The sequence below is a fragment of the Pelodiscus sinensis genome, chromosome 15 (genome assembly GCF_052426305.1).
Source record: "Pelodiscus sinensis isolate ZL-2025 chromosome 15, ASM5242630v1, whole genome shotgun sequence".
Classification (NCBI taxonomy): Eukaryota; Metazoa; Chordata; order Testudines; family Trionychidae; genus Pelodiscus; species Pelodiscus sinensis.
In genome coordinates, this window is record NC_143066.1 from 21,648,397 (window position 1) to 21,672,656 (window position 24,260).

The window sequence follows — 24,260 nt, forward strand, 5'->3', positions numbered from 1 at the left end:
TCTACAACCTTAAGGCCAGATTGTGATACACTTACTCTGGTTTTGTAGAACCTTATGCCCCAAGTAATCCCATTACACAAGGAATAAGACACAATTGTTTGTAAGGCTAACAGAATCTGCTTCTTAATGCTGGAGTTTGTATTTAGCTTGGCTTACCACAGTCAGTGTTTATAAGTTTTATTTGGGATAATAGTTGTGGTATGCTTTTAAATTACAATTCTGTTTCACGAAATATCCCACTGGATGAGCCGGCAATAGGGTTCCCAGGTGTGAGATTTGGTGCTTTACTGACGTCACATAAAATGCTACCACCTTTTCATTGGCACTGCTCATTGACTGTAAGAAGGATGATGAAGCTATCCAGAAGGGCTGGATCGAAAGTCTGTTGACAAGAGAGAGATACCCATTGACTTCACTGAATCAGGCCCTAAGAGAATAACAAAAGGATCATTGCATTACTATGAGGAATAGACTCAAACTAGAACCTTTGTGTTAAAAAAGAGAGAGAACTTTAGAAATATCTAAATCACTTTTGTTAAAATGTTCATTTAGCCTTCATATCTTTGGTATATCAGAAGCGGGGTAACCTTGATTGATGGACAGATTCTCATACCTTTGCTCTCACTGAGTACAAACAGAATGCAAACAGGAAAGTCCAGACCAGCAAGATAGATATGGATATCTATTGATATATCTCCATTTGCTGGGTAGGAAAGAAGTCCCTGAGTCAATTTAAACTCATATTGTTTATCCAAAACTCCTTTCTTTCTCTGCTGATCCTTGAATGATCAGTTGGAAGTGTTCTATGCAGGCTTTTCAGGTGATGGGTGTTCTCTAGAGATGTTACAACCTAAGTGAATTCACCTAATCACCCCTTTCTAGTCTTATGGAGGCCTCTGGTCACGCTTCCTCATGGAATTACGTACAATTCCTGCCCCACACTGATACATAAAGAGATATAAAGGGTAACAAGAAAATCATAGAAGATGAGGATTAGAAGAGACCTCCGAGAGATCATCTAGTCCACCCCCTGCTCAAAGCAGGACTAATCCCAACTAAATCATTCAAGCCAGAGCTTTGTCAGGCTTTAAAAACCTCTCCAAATTCCACCACCCCTTATTCACCCCAAATTCCAGCAACCCATTCCAGTGCTTCATCACCCTCCCAGTGAAAAAGTTTTTCCTGATATTCAACCTAGACCTCCCCACTGCAAGTTGAGATAATTTATTCTTGTTCTGTCACCTGGCACCACTGAGAATAGCCTGGTTCAATCTTCTTTGGAAACCCCTTTTCAAGTGACTGAAGGCTGCTATCAAATCCTCTCTCATTTTTCTTTTCTTTTGAAAACTAAATTAAGCCAGCCTCTTTAATCTCTCCCTATAAATCCTGTGCCCCAGACTCCTCATCATTTTCATTGCCCTCAACTGAGCTCTCCAGTTGTCCACATCTTTTTTGTAGTGTGAGTCCCAAAACTGGATGCTGGTCTCCAGATGTGGCCTCACCAGTGCAGAATAGAGGGGAATAATTGCTTCTCTTGATCTCTTTTGATCTTCTACTGAAGCAGCCCAATGTGCCATTAGCCTTCTTGGCAACAAGGGTGCACTGTTGGCTCATATCAAATTTTTATCTACTTCTTCTGATGTGCCCACAATAGCTCATGATACCATCTACATGTTTTGTTAGTCTATAAAGTGCTACCAGACCATTTGTTGTTTTTTCTTGTACAGACTAACTCGGCTACCCCCTGAAGCTTTCCATGTACTGTAATCTCCAAGTCCTTTTCTACAGCACTACCACTTAGCCAGTCAGTCCCCAGCTTGTAGCAGTGAATGGATTCTTCTATCCCAACTGTGGGACTTTGCATTTGTTCTTGTTGACCCTCATCACATTTTTTTGGCCTAATCCTCCAATTTGTCTAGGTTACTCTGGCCACTATCCTCCGACATATTTACCTGTCCCCACAGTTTATTGTCATCCATAAACACCTCATTGCAAAAAGAGTAACAGTTAATCCGAACTAAGGACTTAGTTCAGATTAATTTCTGACGGCCGCGTGTAGCCGCAGGCAGTCAGTTCGAACTAAGAGGATTTAAAAATGGCGCCTGCCCAGGAACATGCAAATGAAACCCAGGGTATTTAAATCCCGGGCTTCATTTGCAAGTTCGAATGCCTACATTAGCCACCCTAGTTCAAACTAGGGGCTAGTGTGGACATACCCTTAGATAGTTGCCAATAGTTATCATTCTAGGTTACTTAGTAACTACAGCATCTTTCTTTTTCTATGTGAATAAGATGTAATTAGATATTTTTCAAGCATTTGAAGTGGGGAACTTCCTTCTACATCTTCTGCACTTTGGAGTGCAGCAGGGAGAAGCGAATTCCACTCAAGAACAAAATCTGAATTTTTAATTATCTACATATTTTCCTCGTTCTCTCTACCCCTACTCCACACCATAAGGCAACAGAACAGCAATGCAGGGGCAAGATTAGAAAGGAAAAGGCACAGAATGAGCTCAAACTAGCTACCGGAATAAAGGGAAACAAGAAGACTTTTTATAAATACATTAGAAGCAAAGTAGATCAAGGAGAGTGTAGGCCCACTGCTCAGTGAGGAGGGAGAAACAGTAACAGGAAACTTGGAAATGGCAGAGATGCTCAATGACTTCTTTGTTTCGGTCTTCACCGAGAAGTCTGAAGGAACGCCTAACATAGTGAATGCTAGTGGGAAGGGGGTAGTTTTAGAAGGTAAAATAAAAAAAGAACAAGTTAAAAATCACCTAGAAAAGTTAGATGCCTGCAAGTCACCAGGGCCTGCTGAAATGCATCCTAGAATACTCAAGGATCTGATAGCGGAGGTATTTGAGCCTTTAGCTATCATCTTTGGAAAATCATGGGAGACAGGAGAGATTCCAGAGGACTGGAAAAGGGCAAATATAGTGCCCATTTATAAAAAGGGAAATAAGAATAACTTAGGAAACTACAGACCAGTTAGTTTAACTGCTGTGCCAGGGAAGATAATGGAGCAAGTTATTAAGGAAATCGTCTGTAAACACTTGGAAAGTGGCAAGGTGATAGGGAACAGCCAGCATGGATTTGTAAAGAACAAATCGTGTCAAACCAATCTGATAGCTTTCTTCAATAGGATAACTAGTCTTGTGGATAAGGGAGAAGCGGTGGATGTGGTATACCTAGACTTTAGTAAGGCATTTGATACGGTCTCGCATGATATTCTTATCAATACACTAGGTAAATACAACTTAGATGGGGCTACTATAAGGTGGGTGCATAACTGGCTGGATAACTGTACTCAGAGAGTAGTTATTAATGGTTCACAATCCTGCTGGAAAGGCATAACAAGTGGAGTTCCGCAGGGGTCTGTTTTGGAACCGGCTCTGTTCAATATCTTCATCAATGATTTAGATATTGGTATAGAAAGTACGCTTATTAAGTTTGCAGATGATACCAAGCTGGAAGGGGTTGCGACTAAATCTGCAGGATAGGGTCATAATTCAAAATGACTTGGACAAATTGGAGAAATGATCTGAGGTAAATAGGATGAGGTAAAAGTTTAATAAAGACAAATGCAAAGTGCTCCACTTAGGAAGGACAATCAGTTTCATACATACAGAATGGGAAGCCACTGTCTGGGAAGGAGAACGGCAGAAAGGGATCTAGGAGTTATAGTGGACCACAAGTTGAATATGAGTCAGCAGCGTGATGCTGTTGCAAAGAAAGCAAACATGATTCTGGGATGCATTAACAGGTGTGTTGTGAGCAAGATACGAGAAGTCATTCTTCCGCTCTACTCTGCGCTGGTTAGGCCTCAATTGGAGTATTGTGTTCAGTTCTGGGCACTGTATTTCAAGAAAGATGTGGAGAAATTGGAGAGGGTCCACAGAAGAGCAACGAGAATAATTAAAGGTCTAGAAAACATGACCTATGAGGGAAGGCCGAAGGAATTAGGTTTGTTTAGTTTAGAAAAGAGAAGATTGAGAGGGGACATGATAGCAGTTTTCAGATATCTAAAAGGGTGTCCATAAGGAGGAGGAAGAAAACTTGTTCATCTTGACCTCTGGGGATAGAACAAGAAGCAATGGTCTTAAACTGCAGCAACGGAGGTTTAGGTTGGACATTAGGAAAAAGTTCCTAACTGTCAGGGTAGTCAAACACAGGAATAAATTGCCCAGGGAGGTTGTGGAATCTCCATCTGTGGAGATATTTAAGAGTAGGTTAGATAAGGGGTGGTCTAGACAGTATTTGGTCCTGCCATGAGGGCAGGAGACTGGACTCGATGACCTCTCGAGGTCCCTTCCAGTCCTAGTATTCTATGATTCCATGATAATTCAGAGATTGCTAATTTAATTGGTTTTGACTATATCATATTTTCTCACATCTTCCCTAACCAACACAAGTCATTAAACAAGGCCATGGTTTAAAGCTGTTGGGGGCGGGGAAAGGGAGGAACAGAAAAACAACTTGTATAAATATGTTAAACAGTTGTGAAAATCCATACTCAGATTTATAAAAACAAAAATCCCAGATTTCCATATATTGAAAAAAGAGGGCTTTCACTCCAATGAATTTTTGAAAGTGTCTTATTGTTTTGCCTCAGAAAATATATGCAAAACAAACATGCAGAGCTTGAACACGAAATAACTAGAAAATTTTTCCCCAAGAGATTTTGGTTTTAGTCATGGGTCAGCTATGAAAAAACTGGTTTGTTTCTCTCATGCTGTTGGTAGCTAATATTCCTGTGTGCATAACAGCTGCTTTCTGTTGGAGTGGATAGTGCCTGTAACATTTATGTCTCAAAGGATCTTCTGTAGTTCTAATCACTACTGTATCTGTGCACCAATTCAAACCTCAGAACTCTGGTGCCCTTTGAAATAGGAAAGTGGTGTTTGCAGGCAGGAAAATAGACATAGAATGGTTAATGCAAACATTTTCAAACTTGATTGTTGCAATATAGACCCTTAAATCTATTTTCAGGCACTTAAATAAAAATGGTTTGGTATTCAGAGGTGTTGAACATTTACTGTTTCCAGTATCTTCAACCGGAGTGGTCTGTGCTCGGCAACTCTCACAATAAGACTATTTATTTATAGGCAGACTTTAGACACACAACCCTGAAAACATTGCAATAAGTGACTTTCCCAGACACAGCAGAAGATTGTAGTAGAGCCAAGAATGAAACCCAGATCTTTTAGCTCGCAATCTCAAGCATGAGCCATGAGATGATCCCTCAGTGTGCAAACACTGCCAACAGCGGTGGATTTAGGGGAGGGCAAGCGGGGCGGCAGCCCCGGGCCCCGCACTTCCCAAGGCCCCGCACATGCGCCAGGGCGCCACGGCGCATGCACCGTGTCAAAGAGGGGGCCCTGCGAAATTTCACTGCACTGGGCCCCGTGGCACTCTCATCCGCCCCTGACTGCCGATCAATGTTATATTTCTCTTTGTTAACAGTAATTTCCCCAGGACAGTAAAGCAGATTATTAGCAATGGGCAGGTGGTAAAATATCCATCTTGGTATTCAAAAGACCTGTGGATCAGTCATGTAATCCAAACCAATGTACAGTAAACTTCCGATAATACGGCACCTTTAGGACCCAGGGGGTGCCGGATTATCCGATATGCCGGACTATCGGAAGGGAGGGCTATGAGGGGTCTGAGGTGGGGTGATGGGGACGGGAGGGGGTGGCACTGTGGGACCAACCCGGCAGCATCCCAGCTGCTCTGCCCCAGGCGTCCCCAAGTCAGCAGCTGCTGAAACTGACCAGCGGCTTACCCAGGGAAGCCCGGGGCAGAGCAGCTCCAATTGTCCAGCTGCCTGGAGCACTTCTGTGTTCCAGGTGGTTCCGGACTATCAGAAGTGCCGGACCACTGGATGCCGGACAACTGGAGTTTTACTGTAGTTACAAATATTCCTTTAATCGTTAATGAAACCCTATACCAAGTGTAGCCCAGTGCATCTCCTGAAAAGTGACAGCCTATGCAGGTATATGTACTCCTGAATGTAAGTCTCTAAGAAGCCATTCGGTCTTCTTGTTGTAATCCATGTTCTTTTTTCACACTCCCACTCCTTTTGTTATGTCTGTTTGTTATATCGCAGCTTTATTTAGATTGTAAGCTCCTTAGGTCAAGGATAGATTCTTCTGTATGTTCTGTAAGGTGCACATACACTATGAGGTACTGCAAGTAGATGTAGTGATAACAAGGGGTAACATTCTTCCAGTGCTTCTGAAAAGGCCCTAGCATGGTCAGTAGCTTTATACTTAATAATTTAAACCATTCCACCTCAACAGTGATCTTAAAACTTCCAGTTATTTTCAAAGCATGCTGGAAATATCAGTTCCAATAAGAGACAGTGTAGATGAGGCAATATAATGTATTGAACTTACTTCTGATAGTGAGAGAGGTGAGCTTCCATAAAACTCCGCAGTTTGAAAGCTTGTCTCTATCCTCAACAGAAGTTAGTCCAATAAAAGATATTACCTCACCCACTATGTGTGTCTCAGACCCTGGTGGGACCCACACTACAGAGTTTCAGTGAGAGACCAAAGGGTGCCATTTGGACGGAATTGCCGTCCGTTATTGAATAACGCATGAGATCGGTTTGTCACATCCCTCCCCTCCACTAAGTAGAGTTAGTAGGTGTGAGCTTCATACTAGTTTCTGGCAGTGGGTCCTTGCAGGGCCCCTTGGCAAGGTGGGAGGGGCCATCTTCATGACAGGGGTGTGGCTGGGGCAAGTTTCCCCCAGACAGCTTAAGCATCACCCAGAGCATGTCGGGCCTCCCCCAGGCAGCTCTCAGAGCTATCTGGAACATACCACACAGGGCTCCAGTTGTGATATAAAGAGCCCAGGACTCCAGTCACCACAGTAATGGCAGCAGTGGGCAGGAGCCCGAGGCCCTTTCGAATCAGCAAGCCCTGGGGCAGTTTCCCCTCCTCTCGTCAGTGAGCCTGGTTTCCGTATACTGTCGGGCCTGGCCCAGCTTGCGTGCTGCCTCACTTCCATGAAAAGGAGTGATTGGAAGACCACTGTCTCTTGGTTGAAGATATTATTCAGAATAAGGCCACGATTACTGGGTCATCCAGAAGAGGGCAATACGCAAACTCATGGAAGGTGACTTTAAGCTAGGGGGACCATATTTCCCTATTTCCCTAGGCCAAATAGAGGACACCAATGGGTGGGATGGGGGCTGCCAGTGCTTGGAGCTTTAGCCCAAAATGGGGGGAGGGGCATGCGGCACTCTGGGGCGGGGAGGAGGAGCCGCCAGTGCTCAGGTCTCCAGCTGCTGAATCTCCAAGTGCCAGTGGCTCCCTGCCCACCTTGCCCCACTGCAGGAATGAAGTTCATCCCCGCAGCATGCAGGGAGAGGAAGGGAGCCGCCGATGCTTGGGGCTTCAGCAGCTGAAGCCCTGACTGCTGGCAGCTCCTCCCTGCCCCCTGCTGCAGGGGAAATATGGGACAACGTGCCCATTTTTTAAAAAAAAGTTGGGATATCGGGAACAGACCTTAAATACAGGACTGTCCCAGTAAAAACGGGAGGGGTGGTCACCCTGTTTTGTGCTACTGTTGTGTCCCCAATCCTGAGGCTGTGAAAATCTCATCTACTTTAGCTGTTAATGGCTGTTCCAGTAGCCAAAGATCAGCCACGCCTCACCCTTTCTTTTCTGACTACTTCTGCACCAGGTGCAGCTGCCAACCCTACGGGATTGCCCTGGACTCTCTGGGAATTAAAGATTAATCTTTAATTAAAGATTATATCCTGTGATGAAAACTCTAGGAACACGTCCAACCAACCCTATGGAGGAGGTCGCCAGGAGTCCCAGTAGCAGCTCTAAGCCATTAAAGCTACCTATACCCGGAGGGGAGTCTCTGGTTATAAATGGAGTTAGAGTAGCTTTGTGGGGCCAGAGTGCTGCTATGTGTTCCCAACCAGATGTTAAATCTTTCTTAACACAAATTCTGCCAAGTGAGTCTGTGTGATATCATTTTCATCCAGGCTTTCTGCGATTATGTCCAACGTAGGCAATCTCTTCCCTGAGTTCTGAATCAGCAAGATACTTGTGTGACTTAAACCATGTATGTAGTCCTGGTGAAATCAGTAGAAACTGCACATGTGCTTAAATACCTGGCTTAGTTATGGCCACACACACACCCTGATCCCCACCTCTTGTGAAAAATATGCCTTTGACCTTTATTGAAATGTGCTGAAGTGCACTCCTGCTTCTGGTCAGTGTTACAGAGCTAGCTGAATCCCTGACCCCTGTCTGGTTTCTCACATCCAGAGGTGAATTTGACAGAATGGGACTGATCCTGCTCTCACTCATGTCTCTGGCCAAACTCACCGGCTGTGTCTATACTGCACCCCTTTTCCGGAAAAGGGATGCAGATTAGACACTTTGGAATAGCAAAATCCACGGGGGATTTAAATATCCCCCGCGGTATTTGCATTAACGTGGCTGCCGCTTTTTTCCGGCTTGGGGATAAGCCAGAGAAAAGCACCAGTCTAGACGTGATTCTCCGGAAAATAAACCCTTTTCCGGAGGATCTCTTATTCCTACTTGAAAGTACTTCCTTGAAAGTAGGAATAAGAGATCCTCCGGAAAAGGGTTTATTTTCCGGAGAATCACGTCTAGACTGGCGCTTTTCTCTGGCTTATCCCCAAGCCGGAAAAAAGCGGCAGCCATGTTAATGCAAATACCGCGGGGGATATTTAAATCCCCCGTGGATTTTGCTATTCCAAAGTGTCTAATCTGCATCCCTTTTCCGGAAAAGGGGTGCAGTGTAGACACAGCCACCATGTGTTCACTGAGAGCAGAATTAGACCAAATAGTTTTAGCAGCCATTGCCAGAGGCATTGGAAAGAGTGAATGCTAGCAGCATCCCACGGTGCTGGCGGCATTACTGCTAGAGTGCACTAGGCAATGCTGTAGTGATCACTGCCGGAGGCATTTGAAAATATACCACTAAAGGCACATTCCTCTGTGTGCTGCATAGGACTTTAGCTACTCCAGTTAGCCATAACACTTAAAAAAATATAGGAACTGATGAGATGTTGAGCCCTTTCAACCTCTGTTGAAGTATGGAATGAAGAGATGGTGTTCAGCGCCCTTGCAAGTTCTGACTCCAAGGTAGTGCTCACAGAAAAGGAAGTGAAGAATTCTGTAATATTTACGCTGCTAAGGCAAGCGTAAGCTTGAATTGGTTGAGCACATAGATCTAAATGTCAAATATCTAGAATATTTTGCAGATGAAAGTGGGATGTCAAAACTTGAGAAGAGTGATATTTATTTTAAAAAACAAACAAAATGGGTAGGTTAATTCTTTAAAAAAAAGTGATCAGAAATAGAATCAAAATGCCATTGACTTATTCAAGAGATGGAGAAAATGTCAACAGAGCTGAGGCTGTTCATTATTGTGAAAACTAAAATGTATACAGGGAATTACAAACAGTAATCTAAAAGCAACAAAAGCAGAAAACTTTGTGTGGCAGGCCTGGTTTCAGTTATGTTTTGTAAAGCACAACTGAAAAGTGAAACAGAGATTGGAGGGCAGTTTATATTGAGGAAACAATACAGGAGTATTGACCAGTGTGGACTGTTAATTTGTTTAATTTGCTTGGAGGATAAAATAAAATCAAAGTCCAGGCACCTGTAAACTTTGTAATACTTTTGTAGATCATCTTTGCATGCCAGAGTTTGCCTAGAAACTCACCCTAAAATGTCAGTCATTGAAACGATTTCATGTGGAAGCATTGCTAAGTAAATTCACTAAATGCCTATTCATCCCAGTAAGATGGAGAATCACTGAAGCAGCAAATGTGAAAATCTGCACAGCTTACTATACAGAAAGCAGTTTTCTGAGGATGCCAAATTGAGACACAGAGTCTGACCCTGGGAGGCATTAAAGCTCACATGAGTGAACATGGAAGGAGGGTCTCATACTCCTACTGTCTAGCCATTTAGGATGTTTGATAGACAGATATTCCAATTGGTCTAGACTTAATCAGTGGTTAACCTGGTATTATTTATCCATTCAATAATGAACTGTTACCTATGATGACAAGAGAGTTTGTAAATATAAGGTCCGTGGATGATTTAGTAGTTCAGTAAAGTCCCCAAGTTGTTATTACGGACTGCGTAATTTTAAAGCATTTTATAAAGGTAACTTGTTTAACTTGAGTTGAAGTGGTTTGTAAAAATGGTTTCCAAGGTGTGCTGTACCAGAACAACTGTTTTATCTTTGACTTGTCTAGTATCAGTTGCATTACATACCATTGCCAAAAGGGTCTTCTGTCTTTTATTTGTAATGTCATGTTTGCTGAATGTGAAGCAGTAACTGAAGATCTGTTCATTATAATTTTCTCAGTTTTCCGAAATATATTGAAACACATAATTCACGGAGAAAATGTTATTGCACCTTTGTTAAAGTAATAATTAACCACAAGAGCAAACTCAAATATATAAATTCATGGATATATAGGCTGAAAATTTGAAAACCACTCAGGATTTGAATGTCAAATAACGAGTAAAATCAGTGGGATTTATTCGAATTCCTTTGCTCCCATTAATTTTTTTTTAATTTGGCATCCAAATTCTAGGTAATTTCAAATTTCAAATGTGCATCCTAAATATTCAATAGCTTATGTATTCCTCTTTTATATGCCACATTAAGTCAAATTTTAAAAGTTCCCGATATAAAAAGCTATAAAATTTGGCTTTGAAAATATCAGTCTTAACTATTTTACTTCTGGGTGATTACTGCACAAGTGCAGAATTAATGCCCCCTCCCCCTTCCAGGTTTTACTCTTTACTCTTACATAAATGGACTCCAGCTGCTAGTCCCAGCTGAGCGGCGTGAAATTCCCCTGTCCCTGCAAAAAAAGGCCAGGGCTGGGTTGGTTCCACCCCCGTGAACCTCCCTCAGCTCCCGGAAGCTCTGTAACCCTCCCTCCTTCCCCTTTCCTGCCCATATTACTTCAAGCTTCAGTGAGTCACTTCACAGGGAGCTGTCCCCGCTCTCCATCTTCCCAACTTCTGTGTCTCTGAACCACCCCACACCCGGAACTCCTCTGCCAAGCTCCAACCCCCTGCTGAGCCCCCTTGAATCCTCACCTCACTGAGCCCCCACATCTCCTGTTCCTGCAATCCCATCCCAGTAAGCTGCACCTGGACATCCACTCCACCAAACCCTACTCCCTCAGCACTGGGACACCCCCCCTTGCACCCAAACCCCCTTGCCAAGCCTATCCCCCATATGCAGACCTCTCCCCTCTTCCCCCTCCTCTCCAATCCTCCAAGCTCCAAATACCTTCACTTGGTTCCCCCCGCAGAATCCCATCCTCCCTGTACCTGGAACCCCCCAACAAATCTCTCTTCATGCAGGCCCCTCCTACTGAGACATCCACACCCAGATTGCCCCATGCAGAACCCTCTCACCCTGTTGCTGGGTTCCCCTTCCCCCAAGCCCATCCACACTTGGATCCTGCTGAGATCAGCTGGCTTGCCTCACACCTGGATTGAGAGACAGGGCTGGACATTCATGCCCAACTCTGTCCCTCCCCGTTGCTGTGGACTCATAGGTTTGCTAATCTGCCTCCCATCTGTTTCCCATTTCCTGAATCTTTTTTGTGCTCTGTTTTGTTACCAACATAATTGAAAATGGTGACGAGAAAGTATTCTACAGCAAATGCTTGTCTAAATTCCCCAGAAAATGCTGAAACTAATCCTGTAATATGCATCTAACGCATGTCAGCCTAGTAATCGAACACATGGGAACTGAGGACGGCAGTATCACGTAACACATTCTCAGCCATAGTGCCAAGTTTGTTACCAGCCCTTCTACAGGTTACACAGTATGCCTTGTGATACAGTTCTGGTATGAAAAATCACTACGTTCATATGTAAGTACTCATCTCTAGGAGCACCCATTGTCACCGAGGTGTGGGGAATCTCCGGGCCTGGCACTCCCATTGGCAGTCAGCTGTGACGCTCAGCCAGCAGGCAGAACAGGGACACAGCATAGAACAGACTTTGCACAGTAATCGAAAGCAGCCCGTACAATCCATCTTGGGGTCTCCATCCCTGCAACCCAGGCCAGCAAAACCACTCTCACACCCAGCAGCCCATTTCCCCCTGCAACCAGCACCGCCTCCCACCTTTGTCCATCTTCCTGGGCAAATGGTGTCACCTGGTCTCACCCTCCCCACCCCCCAGGCTCAGGTTACAGAAGGCTTCAGCTATTGTGTACACGAGGGAAGCTGTTGCACCGAAATTCCCATCCCCATCTAGGTATTGGTGCAATGCACAGAGAAACTGAAGCACACACGTGAGGTTACTATAGGACAATAGAACTCACATGTAACATAAGGCAAATACAGTCCCCGCTTTGTCATGCCCACAGAGAAAAATGGGTGGGTATTTAGCCAAGCTCCCCTCCGCTTTCTGCCCAGCTGGCCCCACCCATCACCTCCACCCCCCCCCCCTCCCCTCCAAGCAGACCCTGAACATTGCAGAACGTTCGGTGCATGCAGAAAGCACTAGGAGGGAGGGGAATGAGACAGGGCACGCTCAGGGGACGGAGCAGGGAGAGGTAGGGAGAGGCCATAGGTGTTGTGGGGATGAGAAGAGGCAGGGGGAAGCTTATCAGAAGGGATGAAAGGGGAAGGGCTGGGGGCTTAGTATCACCAAAGAAAATTAGACCCAGATGCCCTTTTACAGAACTTAATGGATTGTGTTTGTGCAGAGTCTGGTCTATTAACTTCAGCCATAAACATCATTTTTACCTATTACTCCTGTGAGCATCACTGAGGCAAAATTGCTGTGAGTGTGAGCCCAGTTCTGTTCCTCTTTATGTAGCATCAGCAAAACGGTTTGCTAAGTTGACTCTCAGATCCCACTTTAAATTTTCGAAACTGGCCATTTTTTAAAAAAGCATTTTGTTATCATGAACAGAGCACATTGGAAATAGGAGTCACTGGGAGAGAATAAGCATGCCTTTTTCCTATGCAGTAGAATCAGTCTGTGACGTTCAGAATAACCAACAAAACACTTTCAGCAGCATAGTGGTTTACAGAGGGAAAAGTCTGCATGAGAAATAATGTTCCTGTCATAGTATTTTATCCCTGTGTCCTGCAGAGTCCCACGGGTGTCAAAATAAGAAACAGCACACACAGATAACTCTACAAAAGACAGATTTCTGTATCTGATGTGCACATTTTCTGTTTTCTCTCTCACAGGACAAATGACCAGCTAGTAGCATTCTTGTCAAGGTATCGCGATATGAACTTCTTGAAGTCGCATGGGAGGGACAATGCAAGGTAACATAACTTCTCTTACGTTTATTTTGGACGTGACAATAAAAGTTACCACAGTTACTCCCAATATGTCTGGATAAAGGAGTCCCAAGTTAGAAGACTGGCTCGATGAAAATGAAACTGTCGGGAATAGTAGTCTCACTCTTCAGTGGCTGCTCCTATATGTTCTCTACAGAGGAGCGTCAGTGTAGAGAGAGGATTAGAATAGATTGATGCTTACTCCACACACCAAGGCTGTGTCCAGACTCAGGGGTTTTTTCGGGAAAAGTAGCCTTTTCCCGAAAAAACTTCCCCTGCGTCCAGACTCAAGCCGCGTTCTTTCGAAATTAATTCGAAAGAACGCGGCTTTTCTTTCGATGGCGGTAAACCTCAATTTACGAGGAAGAATGCCTTCTTTCGAAAGTTCCTCTTTCGAAAGAAGGCGTTCTTCAATGTAAATAGGGCTTCTTCAAAAGAGAGCATCCAGACTCACTGGATGCTTTCTTTCGAAAAAGCAAGCCGCTTTTTCGAAATTTCTCCGTGCAGTCTAGACGCTCTCTTTCTAAAGAGGCTCTTTCGAAAGATGCTTTCGAAAGAGCCTCTTTCGAAAGAGGCTTGCAGTCTAGACATAGCCCAAGGTAGCAGGGGTAGTAACTTGTTATGGGCCCATGTTGCTCAGGCTCCAGAAATATTCCAGTGTTGGGGTTGGGTCTCTTCCTTGGTTCCACCTGCCTGTCCCTGCAGCTCCATGCTGCACTCCCTTGCCGGCCACTGCTGCAGCTGGCTACAAATAAGCAGCACCAGGGGCAGATTGAGGCAGCTGATGTGTTACAGTGGAGGAATGAGGCACATAGCAGCACCCCCTCTCCCAGCAGGCGACTCCCAGCAACCTGGGAGGGATTAGGGGAGTGTTGTGTGAGGCAGGAGAGGGAGAAGAAGGGGCCTCTTTCCTGAGCTCGCTGCTGCTTGTGGGGAGAGGGTTGGGGGAATCCTTTCTGGCTCCCACTCAAGCCCATAAGCAACCTGCCTGCTGTACCCCAATCTCCTCATCCCTGCCCCAGCTCTCTGCCCCCCCCCCCACTTCAACCCCCTGCCCCAGCCCAGGGGCTGCACCCCAAATCTATTCCTGCATCCAGACTTCCTCCCAGAGACTTGGGCAGGTATGGGGAGGTGTGCCTTGGACCTGGTATGGGCCCCACCAAAAATTATGCAATCCTTAATGATGTAGTAAGAAATTAAGAAACAATAAGAAAACTTTGCATTTATGAGCTGCCTTCTCCTCATAGTTCTCTAAGGCTATGTCTAGACTGCAAGCCTCTTTCGAAAAAGAGCGTCTAGACTGCAAGCGGAACTTTCAAAAAAGCAAGCCGCTTTTTCGAAAGAGAGCTCCCAGGCAGTCTGGATGCTCTCTTTCGAAAAACCCCTGTTTGCATTCAAGAACGCCTTTTTTCGAAAGAACACTTTCGAAAAAAGGCGTTCTTCCTCGTGAAATTAGTTTTACCGCCGTTGAAAGAAAAGCCGCGTTCTTTCGATTTAATTTCGAAAGAACGCAGCTGCAGTCTAGACGCAGGTGTGAAGTTTTTTCGAAAAAAAGCTACTTTTTTTAAAAAAGAACCCTGAGTCTGGACACAGCCTAAATAACATGGAAAGATCGGTATTATTTTTCCCATGTCACAGATTAGAAAATGAAGAAATGAAGACAAATGAACACTACTAAATTATCCCTGGATGTAACCCTGTTCTCATCTGTGAAGACTTTCAGTCCCTTAATTTGTAATTCCTCCTGCCTGGAGTATGTTGTATCTTAATTTAGATCCTAATCTTGCAACCAGTTCTGTTAGCACAGACCCCAGAATATGTGAGGACTCACTGGCTTCAGGCCTGTACATTTGGTTTCAGGCTTAGCAAGCTAAATCACTAGGTCTGGGTCTTTCTCCATGTCCTGTAAAGTACCTACCCACATCTTTGGTTCTGGCAGAAAATAATCAGAGAGCAAGCAACACATCCAGGGTCACAGAGCCCGCCAGTGGGTGAGTCAGGAATATAAGCCAACCGCTCAAATGCCAGCCTGCTTTTGCTGAAGACTTACAGATTCCCTTTTGTCCTTATTTAGATGAATTCTTCATGCACGTTATCATTCTAGTGTGTTGTGCATGCAGGGCTTGTATTGCATTTGGAACCAAAATATATTTGAGAGTGAGTTATATAAAAACAAGTCGGAAATATAAATAGCTTTCAGAGTATCGTCTCGGGTTTAGAAATAGAGCTCTTCAGTGTGATTGACAGGCTGGGCTCTCACTGGCAGTCATGACAGTAGAGTTAAATTGGAAAAGCAATGGAAAAGGTTAAGAGATGCATCCCGTCGCTTTAGCTTGTCTGCTATTCTGGTGCACCTGATTATCCGCAAACATTGCAGCAAGCAAACTAAAATAACTAATGAAATGTGACATTCATGCATAAAGCTGGGTTAAGATGCCAACCTCGGCTGGGACAAGAACAATTTAGATCAATTAAATGCACTAATCTTGTATTAATTTAATAATAAAATGTGCTAATCTGTCACACATCCTCTCAGAAGAATAGTATCCCGTTTATTAATCCAGTTGGTTTGGGGAGGTTTTTTTGGGGGGGGAGGGGGTTGAATGTGTAAAGGCCTTTTAGCTAAAAGTGACCATACACATTTTATTTTTACTTCTGACATGGTCGTATTAAAGTTCCATTTCATTGCAAGACATGGATGGTGTTTGGCTGTGTGATCTTACCTGAATAGAGGAAATTAGCATGCATGATGGTTGCCTTTTGCTTTCTGACGGAATAGCTGAAAACATATCACAGTAGCAGGTGTAGCATTGGCACCTGGACATTTTCATTGTGAGCTTCAGGCAGATTGGATATAGCATCAGAACTGAATCTCAGAAAATGAAAATGAGCTGCCCTCTTTATTTGGCCAAATCCTCATGCCAGAGTCCAGCTGGAGGAGCTGGGCTGGGCACTGGGCAGAGGCACAGTGGAAGGAATCCTTGCCCATCAGGCATCAGTATGGAGGACTGGATGATCTTTCTGATAGCAAAGTACATGCCCATCATTGGCTCTGCCCATACCATCCCCTTCACAGCCCTCATTCTGGCTCAACCCCTTGGCTATCAGAATCCCACCAGTTGCATGATAATGAAGCCTCCGTAGATGTGGGAAGGATTTGCCCCGTGTAATGTGAATTATGACTCTGGGCTTTGATTCCTCATTGCCTTGTACTTGTGTTGACATTGTAGCCCATCTAGGGAATGAGGTTAGCGGGATTCAAAAAGAGGATTTGATTTTGTATGAACAAGGATAGTCAGACTTATAATAATAAATATGATTTAAAGCTAAAGAAGAGCTTTGTAAGGACTAGTGTTGTAACTAGGGATGTAAAATCCTATTTATTCCGTTAACCGGTTAACCCCTTAGCTGGCGCAGCCCCTGTGGCTGGTGGGGGGAGAAGTCAGGGAAGGGAGCTGCTCCTGCTGGGCTGGAATGCCCCCGCCTGTGGTGCACTGCTCCAGCAAGGTTGGGCTCGCTGGGAACATGTGATGCTGTGGCCAGCTGGAGTGGCCCCCCCCCCCCCCCCCCACCCACGGCATGCCCCACCAGGCTGGAGCAGTCCCCTGCCCACATTGGGCATGGGGCTGATTCAGCCCCCACCAGTTAACTATAACCAGTAAGCATCAGCGTTGACCCCACTATAAACATGCCAGCTTCAGGTTGTAAGTCAAACTTTAACTACTGAGAGTAGGAATTTCCTTGCTGACCCGCTATCTCATAACTGACCACTGCAGGGTTTTTTCCTCTGAAGCAACTGGTGCTGGCCATTGTATGAGCCAGGATACTGGGCTGAATGGGCCAATGTCTCATCTACAGTAGGGATGTAAAAAACACCTGAAAAGTTAACCAGTGAAATGATTAACTTTCATAACACCATGCCGTGAGCGAGGCGGGGTTGCTTTCACTGACCAAGCCCTCTGATTAACCAGATACCCAGTAAGCATGCCAGTGAAGCTAATTATTAGCAGATAACCATTTAATCTTTTACATCCCTAATCTACAGTGGCAATTCCTATGGTCCTAGGTGTTTTTGTCAAAATAGGAAGAATCACTAATACAATAGTGCAATATTTAAAACCCAGTTAGAGCAAATCATAACCCCTAGGGCTACCTTTTTGAATTCATGGGTGAATAACAGCTTCTAAATGACAAGCTTTTCAGCTGCCTAAATCTGCTTTGTAAACAGCTGCCTACACTGTGAATTTTAAGTCACGATAGTCTGGTTTATACAATGAAAAGTGAGGGGGAGAGAGATTAAAAATACATCTTAAAACTTAAATCTGGAATGCTTATACCTCTCAATTACAACACAGTTTGTATTCAAGCCATGTAGACAATCAATACGTATTTTACTGACAAATATGGATAGCGTCACGGCTTCCTTATATAGAACAGTTTTCTTTTAGTTATGCCAGAATCATTAAAAAGTACATCACTCTGATTTTCCTTTAGTGGCTTCAGAAAAGAAATGGAGGTGGAAATGTCTCCTTAACTCAGCAGGAGAAGCATTATTTCCTTAGAAAACTGGATGTCTGAAATGAAATTATATACATTGGCTAGCGTTGTTACATCGCACTTAGTGGGCAACACTTACCTTTTCTACTCTTTTCAGCATCTCAGACTATTTAAAGGAGAAGAATAACTCCATAGTTTTATAAGCTATTACAACTTGCATCACCCAGAAGATTTTTTTTTTTTTTTTTACAGCACCGGCACCTGGCTGGTACATTATAAAACACAAAGAGAGTCAAATGTGACATCTTTACTGACAGTCAGGAACAGACTTTTTTTTAGAAACCTTGCCACAATAGTCTTTTGGGGAACAGTGTAAACATGCTGTGATTGTTGCATGCGGTTAAATCTTAAGAGAATTGGGAGCTCACAGGCAGGATGGAAATGGTTCAAAAAAATTCCATTGCATTTTTTCTGTATTGTTTTATAGATTTATTTTCATTTTGGATGTTTCTCCTCTCTCTTGTGTCACACAGTCTCTAGTCTTCAGTTCTAGAAAACAGACACACCCCCGCTCTAGAGCCATTGAGTAGATATGCCCTTAGGGTTTTCAGCATCCAGCATAGGAGCAAATCTTAATCTTACTGACAACTTTAATGTGCCGTGGTTCAGGATTGGTTCCCAAAATCCTGTAAACCTTTACATCAGATTGTTAGTGAGGTAAGTGCCATTTTCCAACATGACACATGCGACTTTGGGTACTATATATTGGATTAGGCCAATGGACAATATTACCGTTATCTGTCTCTAAGCACTTAACCCGAGTACTGGAGAATAGAACAGCCAGTAATTGTTGCTGTATTACTGTGCTGATGAACCATCCATGAAATACCCAGCACTACTACTTAGGGATGTTAATGGTTCCCTGGTACCAAGGGAGCAATCCCCTGTCCTTGACCCGCCGCAGGTGGAGGGCAGCCACGTGCAGGAGTTAGAAGCAGCTGGGCTGGAGTAGTCCCTGCCCGTAGTGGGGCGAGGAGACACTCCAGCCCAGCCATGGTGGATGGGAGGTGGGAGGGGCGCTTCAGTCCAGCCAGGCTGGAGCGCACTCCCTTCCCCTGGCCCCGCCCACTCCTGGTTAATCAGTTAACCAGTTAAACTTAACATTTAACCAGTTAACTAATTAAATGGGATTTTACGTCCCTACTACTCCTGATATTTACTGTGCCTGATGCTAAAATATTTTTAACCATTTAGCTGCTGGAGGCCTATACATTCTTAATAACTGTTTAATAGCGTACTTAACTGAAAATTCACATTGTGCACATTTCAGTTAATTTAGTACAGGTTGTATCTCCCTAGTCCAGCACACTCGGAACCTGACCTGTCCCGAACCAGGAAACCTGCTGAACCAGCGGAGGTCAGTGCCAGTCCCTCTGCTGCCTCTGGCTGCAGGATTGCACTCTGGTAGCAGCAGAGGGACCAGTATTGACTGAGTGGAAACCTAGCCCCATGGCCACCGGGCTGCGCTGCTGGCCACAGGGCCGCACTCCTGGCCCTGAACACAGGGCTCTACAGCCACCCTGCCTCTTCTCCTGAGCACCCTCTTCAGTCCCCCATTCAGTCAATACCAGCTCCTCTGCTGCTGCCAACTCTAGGGCTGCGCTCCTGGCTCCCACAGTAGGGTTCCGCAGCCACCATGCCTCTTTCCCCAAATATCCCCACCCTGTCCTTGAATTTGAGCACCGCAAATGAGCTATTTGTTGCTCTCCAGAAGCTCTACGAGAGTGGGGAGAGGAATTGATGAGCACGGAGCTTGGCATTTCCCCATGAGTGCTCCAACCCAGGAGCACCATTAGGGATGCCGGACCACAGATGTTACCAGACTGCTTAAGTCTGGACTATAGAGGTTCAACCTTTACTGTATCACCCTGAAATACATTGACTAGAGAAACATTCATTGCCAGTTGGAAACACAGTCCTGCATTTGCAGACCTAGTATATCAACTGAAATAGTAACACCCTTCTTATTATGCAAAGCAAGTGTATTTTTGTATCTTAAAGCTGACTTTCAGATATTCCCCACTGCTTCATAATCAGTGCTAGATGTGACATAAAAACTGCTTGTACTTGGCAATTTGCCTTCTCATAGGTTTTTCATTTTACTCTGTTTGAAAGATGGTGATCAGAAGAGCCCCACTACAAAGGAAAACAAAATAGGCTGAATGTGTGGGGGGAAAATAAGATCAGTTCAGATATCCTCTTAGGAAAATAGCCTGGGATTGTTTTTAGCCAAGTGCTGAATGAATTCAGCTTGATGGAGTGCAGAAACAGTGTCAGTCATCAGCCCAGACAGGTTACTGGATTTGAGGAAGTCCTCCTAGAAAATAGTTTGTTGTGCACAGAAAAGAAGGAAATAGATAAATTACTGGTATAGAGAGAAAGCAAAAAGAATACATGAAATCTTTTGCATCCCCTACTTAGCTAGCCACTGATTTCATTATATATCTATATATTCGGTCATTTGTACAAACGATGTTTCATGGTTCAGTCGTGTCTTTTCACTCAGCACTCTGAAAGCTCTGTATAAAATAACTGAGTCCAGCAATGCCTCTTTAATCAGGGATCTCTAACTCCTGGCCTGCAGGCCATCCCCAGCCGGAGCAATTTGCACAATCCAGGCCAGGATTCCCAGCAGACTGGGGAGCTGGCCATTACCACCCATTCTTGTCATTCACCCCGCCCAGTTCTCGCCATGGTACCCCATCGTCCCCAAGGGACGAGGCTTTCGGAATCACCAGGGTTCCTGGCGCAGTGCAGCAACAGTGGTTGGAGCCCCCACAATCTCCATGGCAGCAGGAGCCGCAGGGAAGCAGAGAACAGCGGAACGAGTTCACTTGCCCATTGGACCAAATGTCTGTCCAAAACCCCTTTGCTCAATATACATAGAACCATTTAAACTATGTGATGAAAGCCACAGTGGCAAACACGTGGTTAGAAAATACTCCGAAAAATTGGTTAGTTTTCTTTCTTTTAATTATTAGTGCCAACCTGTTTAACCCAAGGAGTACTTTGTACTTGCTTGCCATGCGTTATTATGATTGATGTTAGGACATAATTAATATTTAATCTCTAATCATTAAAACAGATTTCATTTACTCTCATGTTGCTTTAAACTTGCATATTTATCAGTGTTTGGGGTTTCCCTTTACTTAATCCAATTATACCAGCTGTGTCAAAATGATAATTAACATCACAGTTGGTATTACCCTCTTTGTCAAGTTTGAGTAGAATGTTTTCAGGAGGCTATCTTTGCTTTTTTATTTTGTTTTTACTCTATTTTTTTCTTTCAATCTGTATTTAAAGACCCATCAAAATTAGCAGGCAAAACCGCATTAGGTTTTCCAAATGTCTGTTAATTGCAGAAATAATTTATTTCCTGTAATTGTACCTCTACCCAAAAGAGACATATTGACGTTTTGAAAAAAACTTTCTTACAGGTGAAACTTTCAACTGTATCTGATTTAAAACATAAATCTTTGAGTCATTAATGTAATTTTCATTAATATTTTTGTTTTTTAATTACCTGATTCTGTCCTGGCAGCATCAGGCACTATGTATTGTTCCCTTACTTAAGACTTTCTTTTTCTGAACTATTACCCAATCAGAGTGGTATTAAAATAAGATTGCATGGAATACAGGGCCCGATTTTCAATTAGGTACAGTAGAAGGGGTGCTGGGCAATAGGGAGTTTAAAGGGATGGGTCTGTGTGTATTGGGGTGATGGTCTGTGGGAAGGTGTCTAGACAGGGCATTGGGCAATTATGATGGTTTGGTTGTATGGCAGGATTCCTAACAATTAAAATTAGCAGGATACCAGTGTTCCCTGTAAGCCATGTGACTGTGTGGAAAACTCAGGAAAGATTTAAATGCCACCCTCTGAGTGGCAGAGTCTCCACAACTAGGTTTTTTGTTTCTACTGATGGTGCACATTCGCACACACCTCAGTGACATAAAAAGTATTCCACACACAAATGGAAAAAATCCACATGCGAATAGAAGAAATTAGAGGGAACATTGCAGGGTACTGCAGCACTTCAGAACTCCAAGCTGTCTCTGGGCAGCGAGGGTTCCCAAGGTTCCCAGCTGCTGTGGGCAGCAGAAGACCCCGGAGCTCCAAGCCCCTGCAAGAAGTGGGGAGGAGCTTGGAGCCATGGCCCCCACATCTGCACAACCAGAGGAGAAGCCTAGGGGCTCACAGGCTATAAATCTGGCCCTGGCGATGTGTGTGTGGTTCAGTGGTAATAACTATATCACCCAATTACCTCTCAAAATATTTGTTGTTAGTACAGTTCTTGGAGTCGGGCAGTCATGTGAGAATCTCAGTTTTCATTTAAAAAAAATTTCTAGCCCTTGTGATTGCTGAGAAAAGCTTGATATGTGACTCAACTTCACCATAAGCTTCAGGAACCAGAAGACAAATAAAAAGAACTCAGCATTAGTTAGATTTTTTTAAGTCTTGGGATTGCCTGAAAAGTCTCATGATTTTTGGCAGCCTGACCAACAACTTTGAACATTTAGTGCTGGAATACTGGTGGTAGAATTTCTTTTTAACCAGGTATGTGTCTCTTCCCATTCATTTTCTCTTCCTCCTTTTCCAGGAAGTCTTAACTGGTTTTGTGGCATTGCATAAATAGAGCCCTGCAAATCCGCAGCTATCCGCTTTATATCCATAGGCATCCACATCTGCAGATATGAATGCAGATATCCACGGTTCACTTTTATCAGATAGGGATGCAGATGCAAATTTTGTATCTAGAATCCTGCAAATTTGCTGATATCCATGGCTCATTTTTGTGGTTACAGATGCAGATACCAATTTGGTACACAGGGTACCAAATGCATATACATTTTGGCAGAGTATGCTGTGATGCCTAACGCTACCCCTTCTTGTAAATATCTGCTTACACTGGCTTTGTCATCAGAATAGCACAAATTTAAACAACATTGTAGCTGCAGTAGGCACTGCTTAGTCATGCTGAGTACAAATCTACCTGAAACTGGGGAGTATGTGCTTGGCCCTTCTAAGCCATTCCTTCACTGCTTCTCCTCGTACTATTGAGTAGGGAAGTCACACCCCTACTTCGTAGCTTAAGTCTTTATAAGCAGGGGTGAGCCCATGCCACCCTACTCAGATCTGAACTTCCCAACTCCTTCATCTTTATATCATGACCATCCTTCTTTATAATTGCTCATGAGTCACAGAGCAAAAGAAACGAGGCTCTTGAGGAATAAGCCCAGTGCCATGCAGTAATACTTCCAAGCACACAAGCGGGTTACTGAAAACAACTGGCCAGGTAAAATGGGTTTTTTTGTTTTGCTTTGTTTTGGCTCAGTTGGGCCAAATCCTGCCAAGGTTCATATCTATGTAAATCAGTAGTGGGCAATCTCTGGCTCGTAGGCTGCCCATTAGAGTTGTATGTGTGGCCTGCAAGACGTTTTGTTCACTGCTGCCCATGCACAGGGGTGCCAGATTCTGCTGGTGTCCATCCATGTAGGTTTTTTCCTCTCCCTGTATTACTAAAGTCTCTCCCTGTATTACTAAAGTAACACACACATAAAGCAAAGGCATGTTTACTGAGGTGCATGCTAATTGCACACACTTCTGCAGTTCAGGCTGCGCACCCCACAAATTCTAGGTATGCAAATGCAGTTAGCTAAACTACCCTGGTTACGACAGTCTTGTGGCCCACTGAGATAGGGAGGGCCACTTATGTGTCCCACTCACTAGCTTAGATTGCCCCTCGCTGATGTAAATCCTGATGACTTCTTTGGGGATCCAGGGTGTTTGAATCAGGACAAGATTAGGGTTTTTTATTTCCCAGTTTTCTCTAGCAGTTCTTTATTTTTTAAGGGTGAATTATATGGCAAATGAACAAAGCCGTAGTCCATTTGAAACCATTGCAAGGCTGAAGGATACAACACTCGGTCCCAGTTGTCCAGTGGCAGGAGTAAGAGAAACAGGAGACAACTCTGGCCAATAGGGCATGCCCATGTTCCACTCTCCTTTGCAGAAAGCTGGGGGGTGTTGTATAGAGAGGGGATAGCACCAGTTTGGCAGACTGACAGTTTGGGCCCCTGTGTAATCGATATGCAGATTTCAAAGTGGTTTGGTGGGATTTTTTTACTCTTGTAGAGTGTCCCAGGAATTGAATCTGAGAGAGAATGTCAGTTTCTCATGCGTACAACGTCAATTGCTACATGATGTTATTCTCAGGAAAAATTCCCAGCACACGAAAAACCAATAGGAATTGCAGCGACAGATGTTTATTGCTGCAGCCCTTGTTATAAGGCTCCTTTTGTGTTTGTATGATCAGTATCCTTAAAATCCAAGGGGGAAATCCTGGCCCCACTGAAATCAATG

The 24,260-nt window shown here is 44.1% G+C and overlaps 1 protein-coding gene across 1 annotated transcript in view; it reads left to right on the top strand.

Annotated features, from left to right (window-relative positions):
- Window positions 1–24,260, top strand: part of XYLT1 (xylosyltransferase 1) — a 399,566-nt gene that overhangs the window by 303,357 nt on the left and 71,949 nt on the right. Inside the window, exon 6 of the mRNA XM_075899380.2 lies at window positions 13,247–13,327. Coding sequence (XP_075755495.2) covers window positions 13,247–13,327 — 81 coding nt within the window. The remainder of the gene's footprint in view (window positions 1–13,246; window positions 13,328–24,260) is intronic.